This window comes from Leptidea sinapis, chromosome Z (assembly GCF_905404315.1).
Source record: "Leptidea sinapis chromosome Z, ilLepSina1.1, whole genome shotgun sequence".
In the NCBI taxonomy this organism is placed as follows: Eukaryota; Metazoa; Arthropoda; class Insecta; order Lepidoptera; family Pieridae; genus Leptidea; species Leptidea sinapis.
Window position 1 is genome coordinate 3,330,206 of NC_066312.1, and position 15,309 is coordinate 3,345,514.

General features: G+C 35.0%; 1 protein-coding gene across 2 annotated transcripts in view; it reads left to right on the forward strand.

Moving 5' to 3' along the window:
- The window catches only part of LOC126978875 (triple functional domain protein), a 187,012-nt gene extending 173,233 nt beyond the window's left edge, over window positions 1-13,779 (forward strand). The window contains exons 29-34 of one of the 2 annotated variants that reach the window (XM_050827992.1): window positions 2,935-3,127; window positions 5,201-5,968; window positions 7,601-7,879; window positions 8,896-9,129; window positions 10,643-10,834; window positions 11,373-13,779. In XM_050827992.1, the coding sequence (XP_050683949.1) occupies window positions 2,935-3,127; window positions 5,201-5,968; window positions 7,601-7,879; window positions 8,896-9,129; window positions 10,643-10,834; window positions 11,373-11,483 (1,777 nt within the window). In that variant the 3' untranslated portion in view covers window positions 11,484-13,779. Of the gene's footprint in view, window positions 1-527; window positions 2,478-2,934; window positions 3,128-5,200; window positions 5,969-7,600; window positions 7,880-8,895; window positions 9,130-10,642; window positions 10,835-11,372 lie in introns of those variants that run through there. The other variant, XM_050827991.1, reaches the window with a different exon arrangement.
- The last annotated feature ends 1,530 nt before the right edge of the window (window positions 13,780-15,309 follow it).

The following is a 15,309-nucleotide window of genomic DNA, read 5'->3' on the forward strand; positions in this document are numbered from 1 at the left end:
CTGCTCATAACAATTACTCAGCTGTCCCGCGATCATAGCGCTTGCAACTGCGTCGAAATACTACTCAATAATCTAGGATATGTGTTAGATCACCAACTATTAGAGTGCGTAGTGGGTACCGACAATATATTATAACAAAATATCTGCTTGACTCTGCGCTTTGCTTTGCTTTTATTTTAACAAATAAAATGGCTTATAAAAAGAATATGTATATTGTATACCTACACGTAAAATTGAAGATAACACTAAGTCCGATCCGTTACCGTGAAAATACGGTCCGGAGTAGTCGTAGAACTGTTTCTATGGTAATTTATGCACTAGATACGGCTTCCGTCATCCGATTTCTTTCCGTCAACCGTAGATCGTGTTTTCACGGATACTGATCGGACGTAGTGCGGTCTTACCATCATATTATGAGTACGCTGTCTTGTGCTCGTATTCTAAAAACAATATACTGTAGCAAATTTGTGTAAATTATGTTTGTGGGTATGGCTTTGTTGTTTATAAAATAACATTATTTTTTATAGCCTGAAAATGTAAGCAGCATGCGTCCCAAACATCTATGCATCAACGTCATGAGAGTTCCGTCGTCTCATCCGTTAGATTAATTCACTGTTCTTATAATTATTGGAATTTGATTGCAATAAAATACTGCCAATATTAATAACGTCGTTGTATCTTTATTAAGATAATATTTTGAATGTGTAGTTGTTTAAGCTATTGGGAGGGGTATTTGACATGGGTATACATCGCGGGCGTGCTCGCTTAGGAATAATATACATTGTTAAATAAATTTGCGAAAAACCACTATCTTAACTCGCTTAATATAGTAGCAGTATGTTGAAAGATTTAACACATTCACAATATCTACAATGTCAAATACCCAGTTTAACTAGGCCTTATTATGTGTTGTAACAAATTATACACAATTTACCATTTTTGGTAATATCATCAGTAAAAATTGCATTTTAAGACGCCGTGGAAATCATTATGTAATAAAAGTTGATCAACATTATTAATTATAATTAGTTAAAATACATTAAGGTTGTTTTATATGACAACTTCATTCATGATACGCTTTTGCTTTTACTAATATGCTAATAATAAGATAATAAGTAACTCATCTTTTAACAATGCTTATTTATAAATATCATTGCCTTATTTTTGTTAGTAAAATCATTTTACTAAAGCCCGAATATCAGTAGGGCTATGTGTTGACATTATTAATGTTATTAAATAATCAATATATATCACAGCTACATATATATATGTTTTAATAATTATTCGCTTGAAATTGTTTAACGACGCACTCACCATGTTATGTCGTATATATATGTAATTTTATAGTATTTAATTGGGATGCAGAAGACTGGAATAAACTGATCGGCGGCACACGTATATTTGTTATATGTTTTAATGTGTGCATATAATATCTTGATGTGATTTTGACGATTTTATTACCTTATACTAGATAAACTGTAGTGGCACCATTTAATACAATTATTTTAAGTAGCCGCATACTCGTTCCACGACATATCGACAGTATGTTAGATTTTTAAAATCAGTATACATTCTTAGAAACACATGTATTTTCCAACAGTTATATAGTGTGAATGAATTGCTTGTGTTATAAATTAAATTGACGTCCATTTTAAGATTCATGCTGTTGTTTTAAGGAATGGGGCCAACTTGCTTTTAATAAGTTAATTTGAGTTTTAAAACTAGCTTTCTTGTATGTAAGGAATCTATCTGGGCACGTTTATCTCAACATTTTTGCTTAGCCATAGGTTTACATAGGTACATTAGCGAAAATCATATTATACCAGCTTTCAGTGTGTAGTGTTAGTTATTAGGAAAACATTATATATTCTCTTTTTACTCTGATTTATTTTTTGGAAAAGATATGGAAGAAGAAGAAGATGAATTAATATGTATGTTCAGAGTAGGACGGAATTGATAATATTTTGACATAAATATTGTATGTAACATGATGAAGTGTATACTTGTCTTCCAACTGGTGAGATATATATAAATGCGAGTCTTGTGCGACGCATTCAATACAGTTAATATTCATTAAATACTATTCGATACGGTTAATATAAACCGAATGTCAATAGACTCGCTTTTGTATGACGTTTGTGTATGAAATTGAATATTTTGAAATAATTGTGTAATATCGGTAATGGATTGGAATATATTAGGATGTCAACTGCTTTTTATTATTCTCATATTCAGCTTGTCTCTTATATTCACTAGGTAATTAATTTACCTATGTATTATCGTACTGTATTCGTTTAACATCCTATCAGATGTATTATAATAATATTGCGTTATATATAATCTTGTAATGCTCTCATAAAAACATATACGTTCAGTTTGTATAGATTATTTTAAATATTAATTTGTATATAGTTTTATCTTATTAGTATCAGTCACTGTAATACTTACCCTATGTTACCTGAATATATACATTAAATGTGGATAAAAATGCTTGTGGTTTTATGCTTATAGTCCCGCATGCTTTTTAAGTTTAGTTGATTATGTTTTGTTTTAAAGGGGCCAGCTTCAGCTACTAACACAATAAATACTAATAAGCTCAATCAATGCTTTCGTTCGGAATGTTAATCACTGGTTTTAAGTAATAGAAATCTTAATTTTAAATTCAACGTGAACCACTGATAAAACAGTCCAAAGATTAACTAGAAAAACAAAATTGCTTTTACTAGAGTAAAATTCATTTCACAACCAAGGTGTATAATATCACTAGTGCAAAGTTCACACGCCACATATGTTCTCAATTTTGTTTTTTATTTAAATAGAACAATATTTAGAAACACTTATAAAATGTATGTATAGGTACTCTAAAAGCTGGTTTACCTAATTTGTTTTATTTTATTTTATTTTAATTTTTAAACTCCTTTCCCGTCCCTATAGAGATGGTTGGCATGGTCTGCGGAAAACTGAAAGTGTACCTCCATCTGTGGGCGAGCGCATGGCGCCAGAAATACGTGCGCGTACGCAGAGGGCGCACGCTAAAGCGAACACTATCAATTTACCGACGAGCGCACGAGACGACCACAAAAAAGCCAACACCGCTGTGAGTCCAACGTCACCGCCGCATACTAACGTAAGTATTTAAGTGGCTTATATTAAACATTCGCTAGTGGTTCGTGAAACGCGGCCAGTATTGTATAAATGTAGCTAACATTTTATTAGATACTCCAAAAATATTCAGCATACATGACTACTTTAATTGTTGACTGTACAGAATCGAAGATATACACAATCTTACTCAGGAACGGTATTTCTTCTTTCGAACAAACTTCAAACCAACAAAATCAGGCAACCACCTACCCAAGGGGCACCAATATTCTACAAGAGAATTATAAACCCTAAGAGTTAGTCAAAATCAAATATTATTTATAATTCAAGCAGGTCAGATTGCTCGGCAAGAAACTTAACAATTCCTTTTTTATAACTTATATATTATTATATAATACAAGTAGCTGTACTATCATCTTATAATTATTAATACAATAAAACATTGACATAATGGTTAAAACAAGAACTGAATAACAGCGATCTATCTATAATTAATATATATTTAGTAAATTAATAATATAGCATGGAAAAGAGGTAATGGTATAATTATTCGCCTGATGAAACACTTGTATCTCTTGTGTACTCATTTACAGTTTAACATGAAATGTATCTTTATTGCACTCCACAAAAAAGGAATAATCAACATGCTTTTCTAAGCAAAATTAGCTTATTATTAATTATATAGATAATAATTTCAAACTTAAATCTCCAATGTATTCTTCGAAGATCATTGTAACACGTTACACGGTGTCAAATATAAACCATATAAATATAAACTTTTCACTTCTCGTGCTCTGAAATTGCTTATTGTGCACGATATATAGGCTGCACAAAGTCGATTTTTGTGCACAAGTGCACAAAAGGATCTACTCATAAATGTATCTACTCATAAAAGGCAAAGAAAATGAGCCATACAGCCAAACACAATAAAAAGTTCAGAGATAGAATTTGTTATTTTTTAATTTTTACTTTAATTTACTTGCCTCATGTGTTTTTTAAGATATAAAAGATATTAAAATTTAAATTAAAACTCGGTAGGTTATTTAATTAATTAAATATATATACATAGCCTATATATATATATAATTAAATATATATATATATATATTAACAAATTAATTAAATAGTAGGCTGTATAGTCCTGGAGCCCAAGCCTATATCAATGTCGTAAGATTTAAAAAAAAGCGGCGGGAAACAGGTCTTGCTTTTTCGTGCGTTTATTAATTTCTTTAAATTTGCTAAAATTGTTAAATATGTCCATGTTATACTACTTTTTTATTTTTTCGCAATCGAAATGAAAAGTAGAGTTTATAACTCGACCACAAAACCTTTTTTATCCTGGACATTACTATGCTAAAAGTCTTGGACAAAAGTGGTTCCTTTTGTGCATTCGTTCTAAAATTTATTATTTCTTTTTATGGAGTTGGAATTTCTTGGAAACTATTTAACAGCTTCAAATTGGGTTCTTAGATGTATTGATAGGCTTTGCTTGACCCATATACTTCAATATAGTAGCGTATAGACAAATGAAGCATGCGAGAGAGAAGGACAAAAGGTGGCCGAATCAATAGTTACCGTAAACGATTTTGATTGACAATTTGTAACTCCATAGTAGTAGTATTTCTCAATATTGTAAGTCTATGGTTTCATCATTAACGCAACCCAGTGCGCGTAGTCTTAACTGCTTTATTGTTCAAAATGTACATCTTATAATAGCAAATATTCTGTTATTCTTTGCATCTTTTCTCATTTTATACTTCTGTGGGTATTTTGTGCACTTTTACTCTTTTCTTTTAATTTGCATGTTCTTTTTAACGCTTTTATCTATTTCTTTTGTTGTAGGTATGATATACACGGATATGCATTTTTAACATAGACTGATATCGGGCTTATACTATTGAAGACTATATTGTGTTATTTGTGAAGTATCGCCAATACTTATATTTAAGTTTTATTTTTTGATTATGAATAGCAGCGGATATAATAAAAGAACGGAAGACGTTGGTGATCGACGAACAGGGTGAGCATGCATGATACGCTTGAAAGAACCATGTATGCTGTGCGATACAGTGAGGGAATATAAGTGTGTGTGAAACAGGGCTTGTCCAAACGCGCATGGGGCTTGAAGCTCAGACGCGGCGGTAGTGGCGGCGGGAACGGCGAGCCGAGCGAGGGTGTCGTGACGGAGCTGCGAGCCCCGGAGCTGCTGGAGCCCGCCGGCGACGTGTCGGTCGGGCCCGGCGGCAGCGCCGTGCTGTCGTGCCGCGCCAACGCGACCCGCGCCACCGCCTCGTGGCGCAAGACTGCTCCGGAGACGCGCGTCCTGCGCCACGGAGGACGCTTCGCCATCAGTCTGGCCGCCGACGGCTTGGCCACCTTGACGATCCACGCGTGCCGGCCCACGGATGCGGGCGTGTACTGCTGCCTCGTCAGCAACGAGCTGGGCGGCGTGCAGAGCTCGGCCCGGCTGACGGTGGGGGCGGGGGGCGTGCCCGGCGCCGCGGCCGTGCGCGCGCACCCCGGCGGCGGCCTGCTGGTGCAGTGGGACGAGCAGGAGGCCGCGCATCTGGAGTACTGCCGCGTGGGCGAGGGCGAGTGGCGCCGGGCCACGGAGACCCCGGCCGCCGCCAGCACGCTCGCGCTGGAGGAGCTCCCCGCCGGCCAGTACAGCTTCCGGCTAGTGTGCGCCCGGAGCGGCGCGGCGGGCGCGGCCTCCGCCCCGGCCACGTGCGGTGGCGGCGGCGCCTGGCAGAGAGAGCAGTTCTCGCGGCGGTACAGCGTCGAGGAAGAGATAGGACGAGGAAGAACGGCTAGAGTGTTGGCTGCCCGAGACACGGGCACCGGCCAGCGGGTCGCGCTCAAACAGGTGACTCTCTCAATAATTTAAATCTATCAGATTATTGTGAATACAGTCCAGACATATGCCTGATATACACATGTATATAAACGAAGTTACACATTAACTCAGACTCTCGGTTTATATATTGTTTGTTCCCTTCAAAAATCAAGTACACCTAGTGGGACAACAATACATGTTTCCATTAAAAAAAAATGATGATATGGGTATGATAATAATTATTGACACCCTACCAAATGCAACCTAATTACAATTTTTGAGAACCCTGATATCAAATTAAGATATATAAGATATATAACCTCAGAAGCTTAGTATTATTTTAAGCTATTACATAGCTTCTATCGCGGGCCTTGAGCGTAGAGACCGAATCCAGAAATTCCGTAACAAAAATAACCTAAAACCCCACTTACTAGACGTATATAGATATTCCGCCCTGGTCATTACAGTTGCCATAGAAGGTTCGAGCTTGGGGTACGTCTTGATTCTTTTTGATATCTTTATTTTTTTTATTAGGTTTTTTTTTTAATTTTTATTAATAATTACATTTCTCCGAATCCAAAATTTGACGAGGTAGAGCATTTTATCCATCGCACTTTACTGGAGTACACTGAAAAAGAGTTGAAAATACTTGGTACAGAAGGTAATAAATTTCCATTTATTTTGACTGGCGATTTCAACATCAACTTCGCTGATAAAAAATCAGAGCGGTTGACAACTTTTCTTTCGAAAATATTAAATTTTAAAATGAATAATAAACCACAAGAATTTACAACAGAATATGGAACCACCAATGATGCGGTATTTTCCAGATATTAAGAAGATGTCAAGTCTGAAACTTATGTTTTTTATTCTAGTTACCATAAACATATAGTTTCAACGATAAATATTACTAATAACCTACATGTATTGTAAGATAATAAATATATTTTGAACAAAATTTAGTTCACATTTATTTAATAAAAGAAATAAATTTGTTTTCTTATAAGTCACCACGCTTAAAAAGTATAACTTGAATTAATATCAAAGAAAAAAAAACAAAGGAAAATACTGCATATATAAAATAAATAAATAATTATAATTGTATAAGTTGATAAAAAATGCTATAAAATAGCTTTACCGCGGTAATTCCCGAGTGCCACACGTTTTTTTTTATTTATTTATTTAGGAAATCAAACAGTTTAAAAAAATATATAGTGAAATTTAAACTAAGCACAAACATACTTTAAGTTCCATAAAATTAAATACAAACTTAAAATTACAAAGCAAAAGGACGGTCGTTAAATATATGTCAGAAATATTCACTTAAAAACTTACATCTACATTGTTACCTACATTAAACATCTAAAAAAAATAAAAATAAACTTTTTAAACAAACATTACTTTACTTACTTTTTTATATAAATCAATACACAGTGAAAATTTGTCAATATTTATTAAATTTTTATTATAAAGTCACATGAGGTCATAAAAAATTTATTTTTTACATAATTTATGTTATACGTTTGAATATAAAAAGTTAACTTTGAACGTGAATGGATGATGTAAATGTTACAAGCTATTGTGTCCTTATAATAATATGGCGTACCTCTTCGTGGCACAAAGGAGGCTTTTAAGGACATTTTAAAAGAATAGTGTTTTAAGGTGCTGGGTGGTCGAGGCGCGGACGCAATGCGTGAGTACCGCATCCTGTCACGCGGCGCTCATAACGCGGTGGTGCGTGCGCTGGCGTTGTTCGGCGAAGTGCCGCGAGCGGGCGCTCACACGCTGGTGCTCGAACTGATCGGGGGCGGGCCTCTGCTGGAGTGGGTGGCGAGCGCGCCACATGCGCACACGCAACGCGCCGTTGCAACGCACATGCGGCAGCTGCTCTCTGCGCTCGATTGGCTGCACTCCAACAACGTGGCACATCTCGATGTCAGAGTATGTACTTCCTTCTTCACCTTTCTACTATATTTCTACTACAATAGTGAAGGCCTGTTAGCTAAAGGCACAAAATTACGTATGACGTTATGCTGCATGCATCGAGTTCGCATTTGTAACCCATTTTATTAACTCCTTTTAGTGCATTTGTTATTTTCTGTCTTGGGCGCTTTTACTCTCAAGATTTGCACTCTACCGACCTAACTAGCCCATTGTCTCTTTTAGGCTTGCTATAACTTAATTAACCTACTTTTTATGAATTTAGTGAATTATGTGTAAGTGTGTCAATATTATTATTGTCTGTATTTTTTATTGTTTTTTGTATCTTTAACTCTTAGTTTTTTATTATGTTACTAAAATATTTAGACTTATCATTCAATATTAACATTAGTAATATAACCTAGGAATCTATAGCTCCACTTAAATATTTTTATCGCTTTGTATACTCTTGTTTCATGGAAGATGAAGACAGACAAGCTAACGTTTCACCTTATGGTTAGTGATCACAGCCGTCCTTAACTCTCCAAGTCTTCTAAAGATTTCCGATAGCATATTTATATTCTAATATATAAAATTGTCGTGCCGTGGTGTTTGTTACCAAACTATTACAAAACAGCTTAACCGATGACATTTTGTGTGCATTTGACGTAACCAATGTCTGAGAATCGGCCAACATCAAATTTTTATACTCAAAATTTTTTAATTGCAAATTTTACAGCAATACAACTTTGGCTGGATCAACTAGTATATCTAATATATCAAATTCTCGTGTCATGGTGTTAAACTTTGAACTCCTCCGAAACGGCTTGACCGATTCTAATGAAATTTTGAGTGCATATTGGGTAGGTCTGAGAATCGGACAACATCTAATGTTCATCCCCCTAAATGTTAAGGGTCGTCTACACGATTTTTTTTTTAAATTTGTCTACGATCAACAGTTACTTTTGTATCGCGATTTTAACATCGGCAATACAATGTTTGCTGGGTCAGCTAGTAATATATATGTTGATGTGCAGCCCGAGAACATCCTCGTGGAAGTGAGCGGGTCGCAACCGCAGCTGAAGCTCGTGGACCTGGGGTCGGCGGTGGAGATGACGGCAACGACGGAGGAGCGCAGCGGGTCGACGGTGCTGCCGCCCGCACCTGCGCAGCTGGAGTTCGCGCCGCCCGAGTGCGTGCTGGGCCGTCCGCCGTCCGCAGCCTGGGACGCCTGGGCCGCCGGCGTCTTCCTCTACGTCTTCCTCACTGGGGTATGCTGTACTTTGTGAAATTACGCGCTACCCTCAATATCCGCGTATTAACTGAGCATGCCTCGTAAATATATTATAATATGAAAATTGTTGTAATTACAAATTAAATAGATTTAAATAACTGACACGTATTTATATGTAAGTCTACTTATACATATAATATAATTATAAAAATTAAGATTTTCAAAAAAAAATTAATATTGCAAAAAACAACTGCAACCAGCGCCATCTATCTGGCACTGACATAACTATGTTTGTTGAAGTGGCAAAAACGTCCTTGCAAAGTTTCCTTTCAATAATTGTGCTTACGTGTTTAACGTGAACATACAGACACGCACACTTCACATTCTATTTTATATAATATGTTCATAGGATGGAGTGAATTGATGTCAAACTGTTATGATGGTAGCATGATCAATTTCAATATGAATCAACACATATTTTAAAACAATTGGTGGCATAGCGCATAGTAATACAGCCATGAACACACCCCACTATGCTTGTACCCAAACTCACTCACAACAGAAGGTACCGGTTCCGCTATTAGTATCGGATATAAATATTAAGTATATAACCCGCGTTCAAATCCCGGTAAATGCATGCATTTATATGATGAATACAGATATTTTTAAGAGTCATGTATGTTTATATGTTTTAATTAATTTATGTATCTTTAAGTAAGTATATTGTATTAAATATACCGTTGTCTTGCAACCCATAACACAGGCTATATTATATGCCTAATGTAGGGCAAGATAATTTGTGTGAAAAGTATGTCAATATTATTATTATAATACGTTACTGTACATACAGTAAGTTCTACTAAATATAGTAGTAGTAATAATAAGCTACAACAGCTTAGCGTGAGGTGAACTCAACGGACCTTTGAGTTCCTTCCTTTATAAAACCAAACTATTATATTATCTTCTTAATATATATAAATCCAGTCTCCGGATGATTGTTTTCAGTGAACTCCTAAACTCATGAACGGATTTTAATGGGGAGGCAGCTTCATGGAGTGCAATTTAGTCCAACTTGGGAGATAGGATAGTTCATTGCGATTTGGGATCCATAGTAATTTTATTTACAATATTTGTTTTTACTTAAGATTTCATTATAATAACACGGAACATATTTTACAAAATAATTCTTAATGTTACGAAATATTATTGACAAATTCATTAAAAAAAGTATTTTATTTATTATGTACAGTACAACGTCGGTCGGGTCTGTTAGTTAACTATAATTATGCGTAGGCAGTCATACTTTCTCACAAATTACTACACTAACTCACTTGGATTACTGATTTTAATTTAAATTCAGTTCTGGACATCTAACTGTGGGCCACAGCCCACAGCATACATAATACCAAAATGAAAACGAAGTAATATATATTTATGGTTGTTTTTCATTACATATAAATTCTATGAATTTTGGGTGTTATCCTTCCAACTATAATGCCTTCGTGATTGATGACCAAAATATTAAATGATGATATAAAAATAATTTTCAGCTATCACCGTTCCTCGACGAGTCGATAGAAGAGACGACGGCGAACATAATAAAGTGCGACTACTGCTTCCCGCCGGAGCACTGGTCGGAGATCGACGAGCGAGCCCAGAACATAATCAAAGCATTCCTCGACTCGACACCTTCCCGGCGACTCACTCCCAAACAGGCCCTCGCCGATCAGTGGTTTGAAGAGGTGTGTAAACTAAATTTATACATTATATAAATGTCTGTAAGTAGATACGTTTATATGTTTTCATAAAAACAAATTATAGATGTTGTTCAAGCATTGCTGATGTCAATATAATAGTTTTTACAATGTTTTCTTTGTTGTCGATTTGTCTGATGAAGCGTTTGTACTCACTCTTCTCAAAAACAGTTCAGCAGAATGCAGTTTTCACTGTTGTTGTGCAAGGAGCCTCGCACTTATTTTCGGCTTATCCCCGAAATAGCCGTGTTGTTCAATTGGACTGTCGATGAGATTTGATTTTCACTTACAATTAATAGTTTATGCTGCTACCCATAAATAGCAAAGTATTACAAATAAAACTCAAAAAAAGTTTTCTTTTTTTTTTATTAAAATAAGAGACGAAACGAGCAGGACGTTCGTCTGATGCTAATTGATACGCCCTGCCCATTACAATGCAGTGCCGCTCCGTATTCTTGAAAAAACTAAAAAAAATTGAGCTACAATTGCGCTTGTTGTTTAAATTCGTGTCTTTATATTTCGGCAGGCGCCCAACACTGAATTATCAGCGAACCAGCTAAAGACGTTCTTGGACCGGCGTCGGCCGTCCGGCCACGGCAATGCCCTTCACTCGCTGAGATCTCCCAACGACACCTGACGTGCGGCGGCCGCGCCCTCCCAGACGACCTTCGTCTCTGATTGACTCCGACGCACGTACGCGCTTGGGCACCACTGCGTCGCGCTCGCACATTTAGTTCTGCGGCTTCATACACTTCAATTATGGCATAGTACGGGCTGAGCCTAGCGAATTGTATATTTTCACACCCTAAAATATGACAATTGTATAGCTTTCATTACATTTTAAAATGTGAATTTGAACGCATTGAAATATATATTATAATTTCATAATATTGACCGATGAATTCAAATTTTCTTTTGGAAATGTTTTTGCAAAGAGATCGATTATATTTTATAATACATCTCATATAATACATGTAATACTTTCGTTGTATCATCACACTTATTCACAAACTTGACATTATAAATGTTTCCAAGTTTTCAAATAATAATAGTATGTTAGATTGATTGTGTAAAGTAAATAATAGGTACATGTTTTGATTTATAACATTTAATTTCTACAAATGAATCCGCATTGGAGTTTGATATACACTGAAGCCTAGCTTCTCCGGATATAATCGCACACTGCCCATTCAAGTTTGTTGGACGTATTATTTTCTAATTTCTTATATCAACAAAGCATTACCTTTCATCACTGTTTAGTTTTATTTCGTTTCATTAATGTTGTATTTAATTTACTTTGCATATCTTTAATATATATCGGTCATAATATAATATATCAACAATAAAATATTTTACATCATATTGTAACACAATAAACTAGTAGTTGTGATTTTAGTTAGCATGTGGTTTAATGTGTGACGGTCGTGTCCGTACGCACGTAATAAGCTAAGATATTAAACGATAGTTTCGTTTGTAAGCTGTATATGATTATAGTCATTGTGCCCACCTTTAGGATTTGGAATCAACCAAAATATTACAAACTCTCCGTTTGGTATGAATAGCACGACGCTGTTGTTGTGACGACTATGAACTTTTGACTGAAACTACTAAGAATAATTATAGTTTTGATGGCCAACACACTTCTTAGTTATTGCTTTTTAATATAATTTTAAAATGCTCTACACAATTAATTTAGTGGCCGGTTTTATAAAGAAAGTGACTGTGATTTTTGCTTATTATAATATTTCATGCTTATTCCTAATTTAAGATTACTCTTTTAATACATACATTGTATATAGCATTAAGTATTAGCGGATATATTATTATAAAACTTTATCATATTTGTGACCAAATTCGCGAAATTTATGTATAAGTGAAAAGTTACGTGAAATAATCATCAAGTATTAGTAATGGAATATTAGTGTTAATCTTCATTATAATCATTGTATACTCCATGCATGACGAACCAGCTGTGGTCGATATTGTGTACTACATATATATCTATATACATATCTATTTATATACATCCACCTATTTTCTCGCATCCCCCTACTCAGTCCAGCCAGCACTCGAATTTCTTATATTAAGCCTGTAATTATGTTTCTTTTTGCCTCGCAATTTTACTATAAAATGATGTAGATCTCAAAATCAAAGATCTTAAGTAAGTCCCATTAATATTGAAATATTTATGTAACAGCTCTTGCGAAGATATATATATATATTATCTATAGAGCGGTTGTTGTCCTCCCAAACCGAGTAAAAAAATATGATTAAATCAAACGCTTAACAATTATTTTCAATAACTATTGCGATAAACTTAATTTAACTTCAAATCTTTAAAGTTATATCCATTTAATTTTCATACACACATAATACACATTATCGACTCAAGGTTCAATTAAAGTTGAATTCGTAAATGTAAAGTTTTATATTTGACTCGCAAAGTATCATACAAGAAATGTTTTGAATGAAATCTTAATAAAATTTATGATAATAAACAGGTAGTACTTACGAGCTTAACTCACTCTATTTTAAAATAAAGGAATTGTTTAAATGTACCGGTATTATATACGTGAAGTTTAATGTTTAACATCCGGACCATCGCTTGAATTGGTTGAATTTATCCTATGAATCGGAATGCACCGATTTGAAGGCACGTGAGCCCATTTTACTCTCAGAGGGACGAACCCCTATAAGTACGTTATTCGTATTAAAAAATAAAAACAAGTTGGCTTTAATTTGTAACTATATGGGACGTCCTTTTTTATTTTAGTTCGCCAGTTAAAAAATCAGATTGTCAGGTACTTTGCTAATAGTATAATATAAATAATGAAATAAGTTCACTTTTAACATTCAGGCTGGGAATTGATTTTTACTGATGTAGCAAGCGTAATATAAACCATGGTGTATAATAAACCATATATAATTTTGTGTTTTTTTGTTTCATTTCGTATATATGTTTCTCGTATTTATTGATGCTGCAAGAGAGTATTTGCAGCGGTGATCACCTAACACCATTTGACCCTCAAGTAGATCCCTTAATACTACTGCAATTATGTAGTGATCAAGTCGTAATAACTATTATCATTCCTTGTTGTGTCTTTGTGTCGTATTTTTTTAAGTTGCCCAAAAATAACAGGTTAATCAGTTATTATTACATAACATAAAAGAACATTTTTTATTACCAAATTTCATTTAATTCATAATTTTATTAATATATCGCTAATTTCTCGCACCGCGTTACTTCTAGCCATCGATGGGATTCCTGATGCACTTTAATTAGTATTATAACCATATTAGGCACAAATATGTGCTTTTCAATGCAATTAAAACTACCTGAGTGCTTACGATCCCTTATTTTGCCGGATTGCTTTATTAATATTGCCCGGTCTTTTTTGCAATTAAGTATGTCTCGTTTTATAGATAGATGGGATGTGCCACTGATAATTATTTGGGCTGTCTGATAGTTTCGTCTATGATTAATAATTTGTTTCTTACCAAAGAACTTAAGCACTTATATTTGTGATCAAGAACGAGTTCCCCTGCATTACATATGCCGACATAATTTGTCGGTACCATTTTATATTATATAGAAAACTTATAAGTTGACATTATACTAGGAAGGTACAGTTTTATGTAAAGAAGTCAACCCTAATGTCGCCAGATGAGTTAAGAGTCACGCGATAGAGAGAGAGGCAACTTCTAGGTGAATAAAAATATAGTTTAATAGCGCTGTGCGATCTGAATTACACCTTATCGTATGGCCGCAAGAGTCCCTATTTCTTTAATTGATTTTGCGGTGTAAGACTTCTGTACTTGTACATATTCTTTGCTGACACCTCAAATACGACGGTTCGATCTTAATAGAAAAAGCTACCGCCTGGACAGTATTGGTGTCAATTGTCGATATATCTGGTTTAGCTACATTAAAACTAAAAGGATGTAAGTACTAATGATAAAACATATAATTTATGTACTACGAAGGAAAACCGAATACGTACCCATGGAGATAGTTCTTTCAGGTTCAAACCAGGTCTTGTAGCATCTTAATATGGATTTTCAGGTCGTGGACGTGACTTTTATAATAGGTGGTTCATCATGTGATTGTCGTTGGTGGATGAAATATCTACCTAACTTATTCAATCAAATCACATAATGTGTTAAATAATCGGTTAGGGAAAAGTTTGTGTGCATTTTTATATGAAAACTCAACACTTTTTCACAGTTTATTGACATTTAATCTGAGCATGTATCTGTGCCATTTAATTCGATGACTTTTTTCCCTCTTACAGAAATTTTGTTGGTTTTAGCCGTGCTTTCTTAATGTTAAGCTGACAATGCCTAAAGAAGAAGGTTAGGACTGTATGTGGGATGCATTTATATCTCCCAGATACACTCTTAATTTTTTCTGAGTAGCTAAAGATAAAGACAACACAATAAAATCTATGATTCAACAGCCCGAG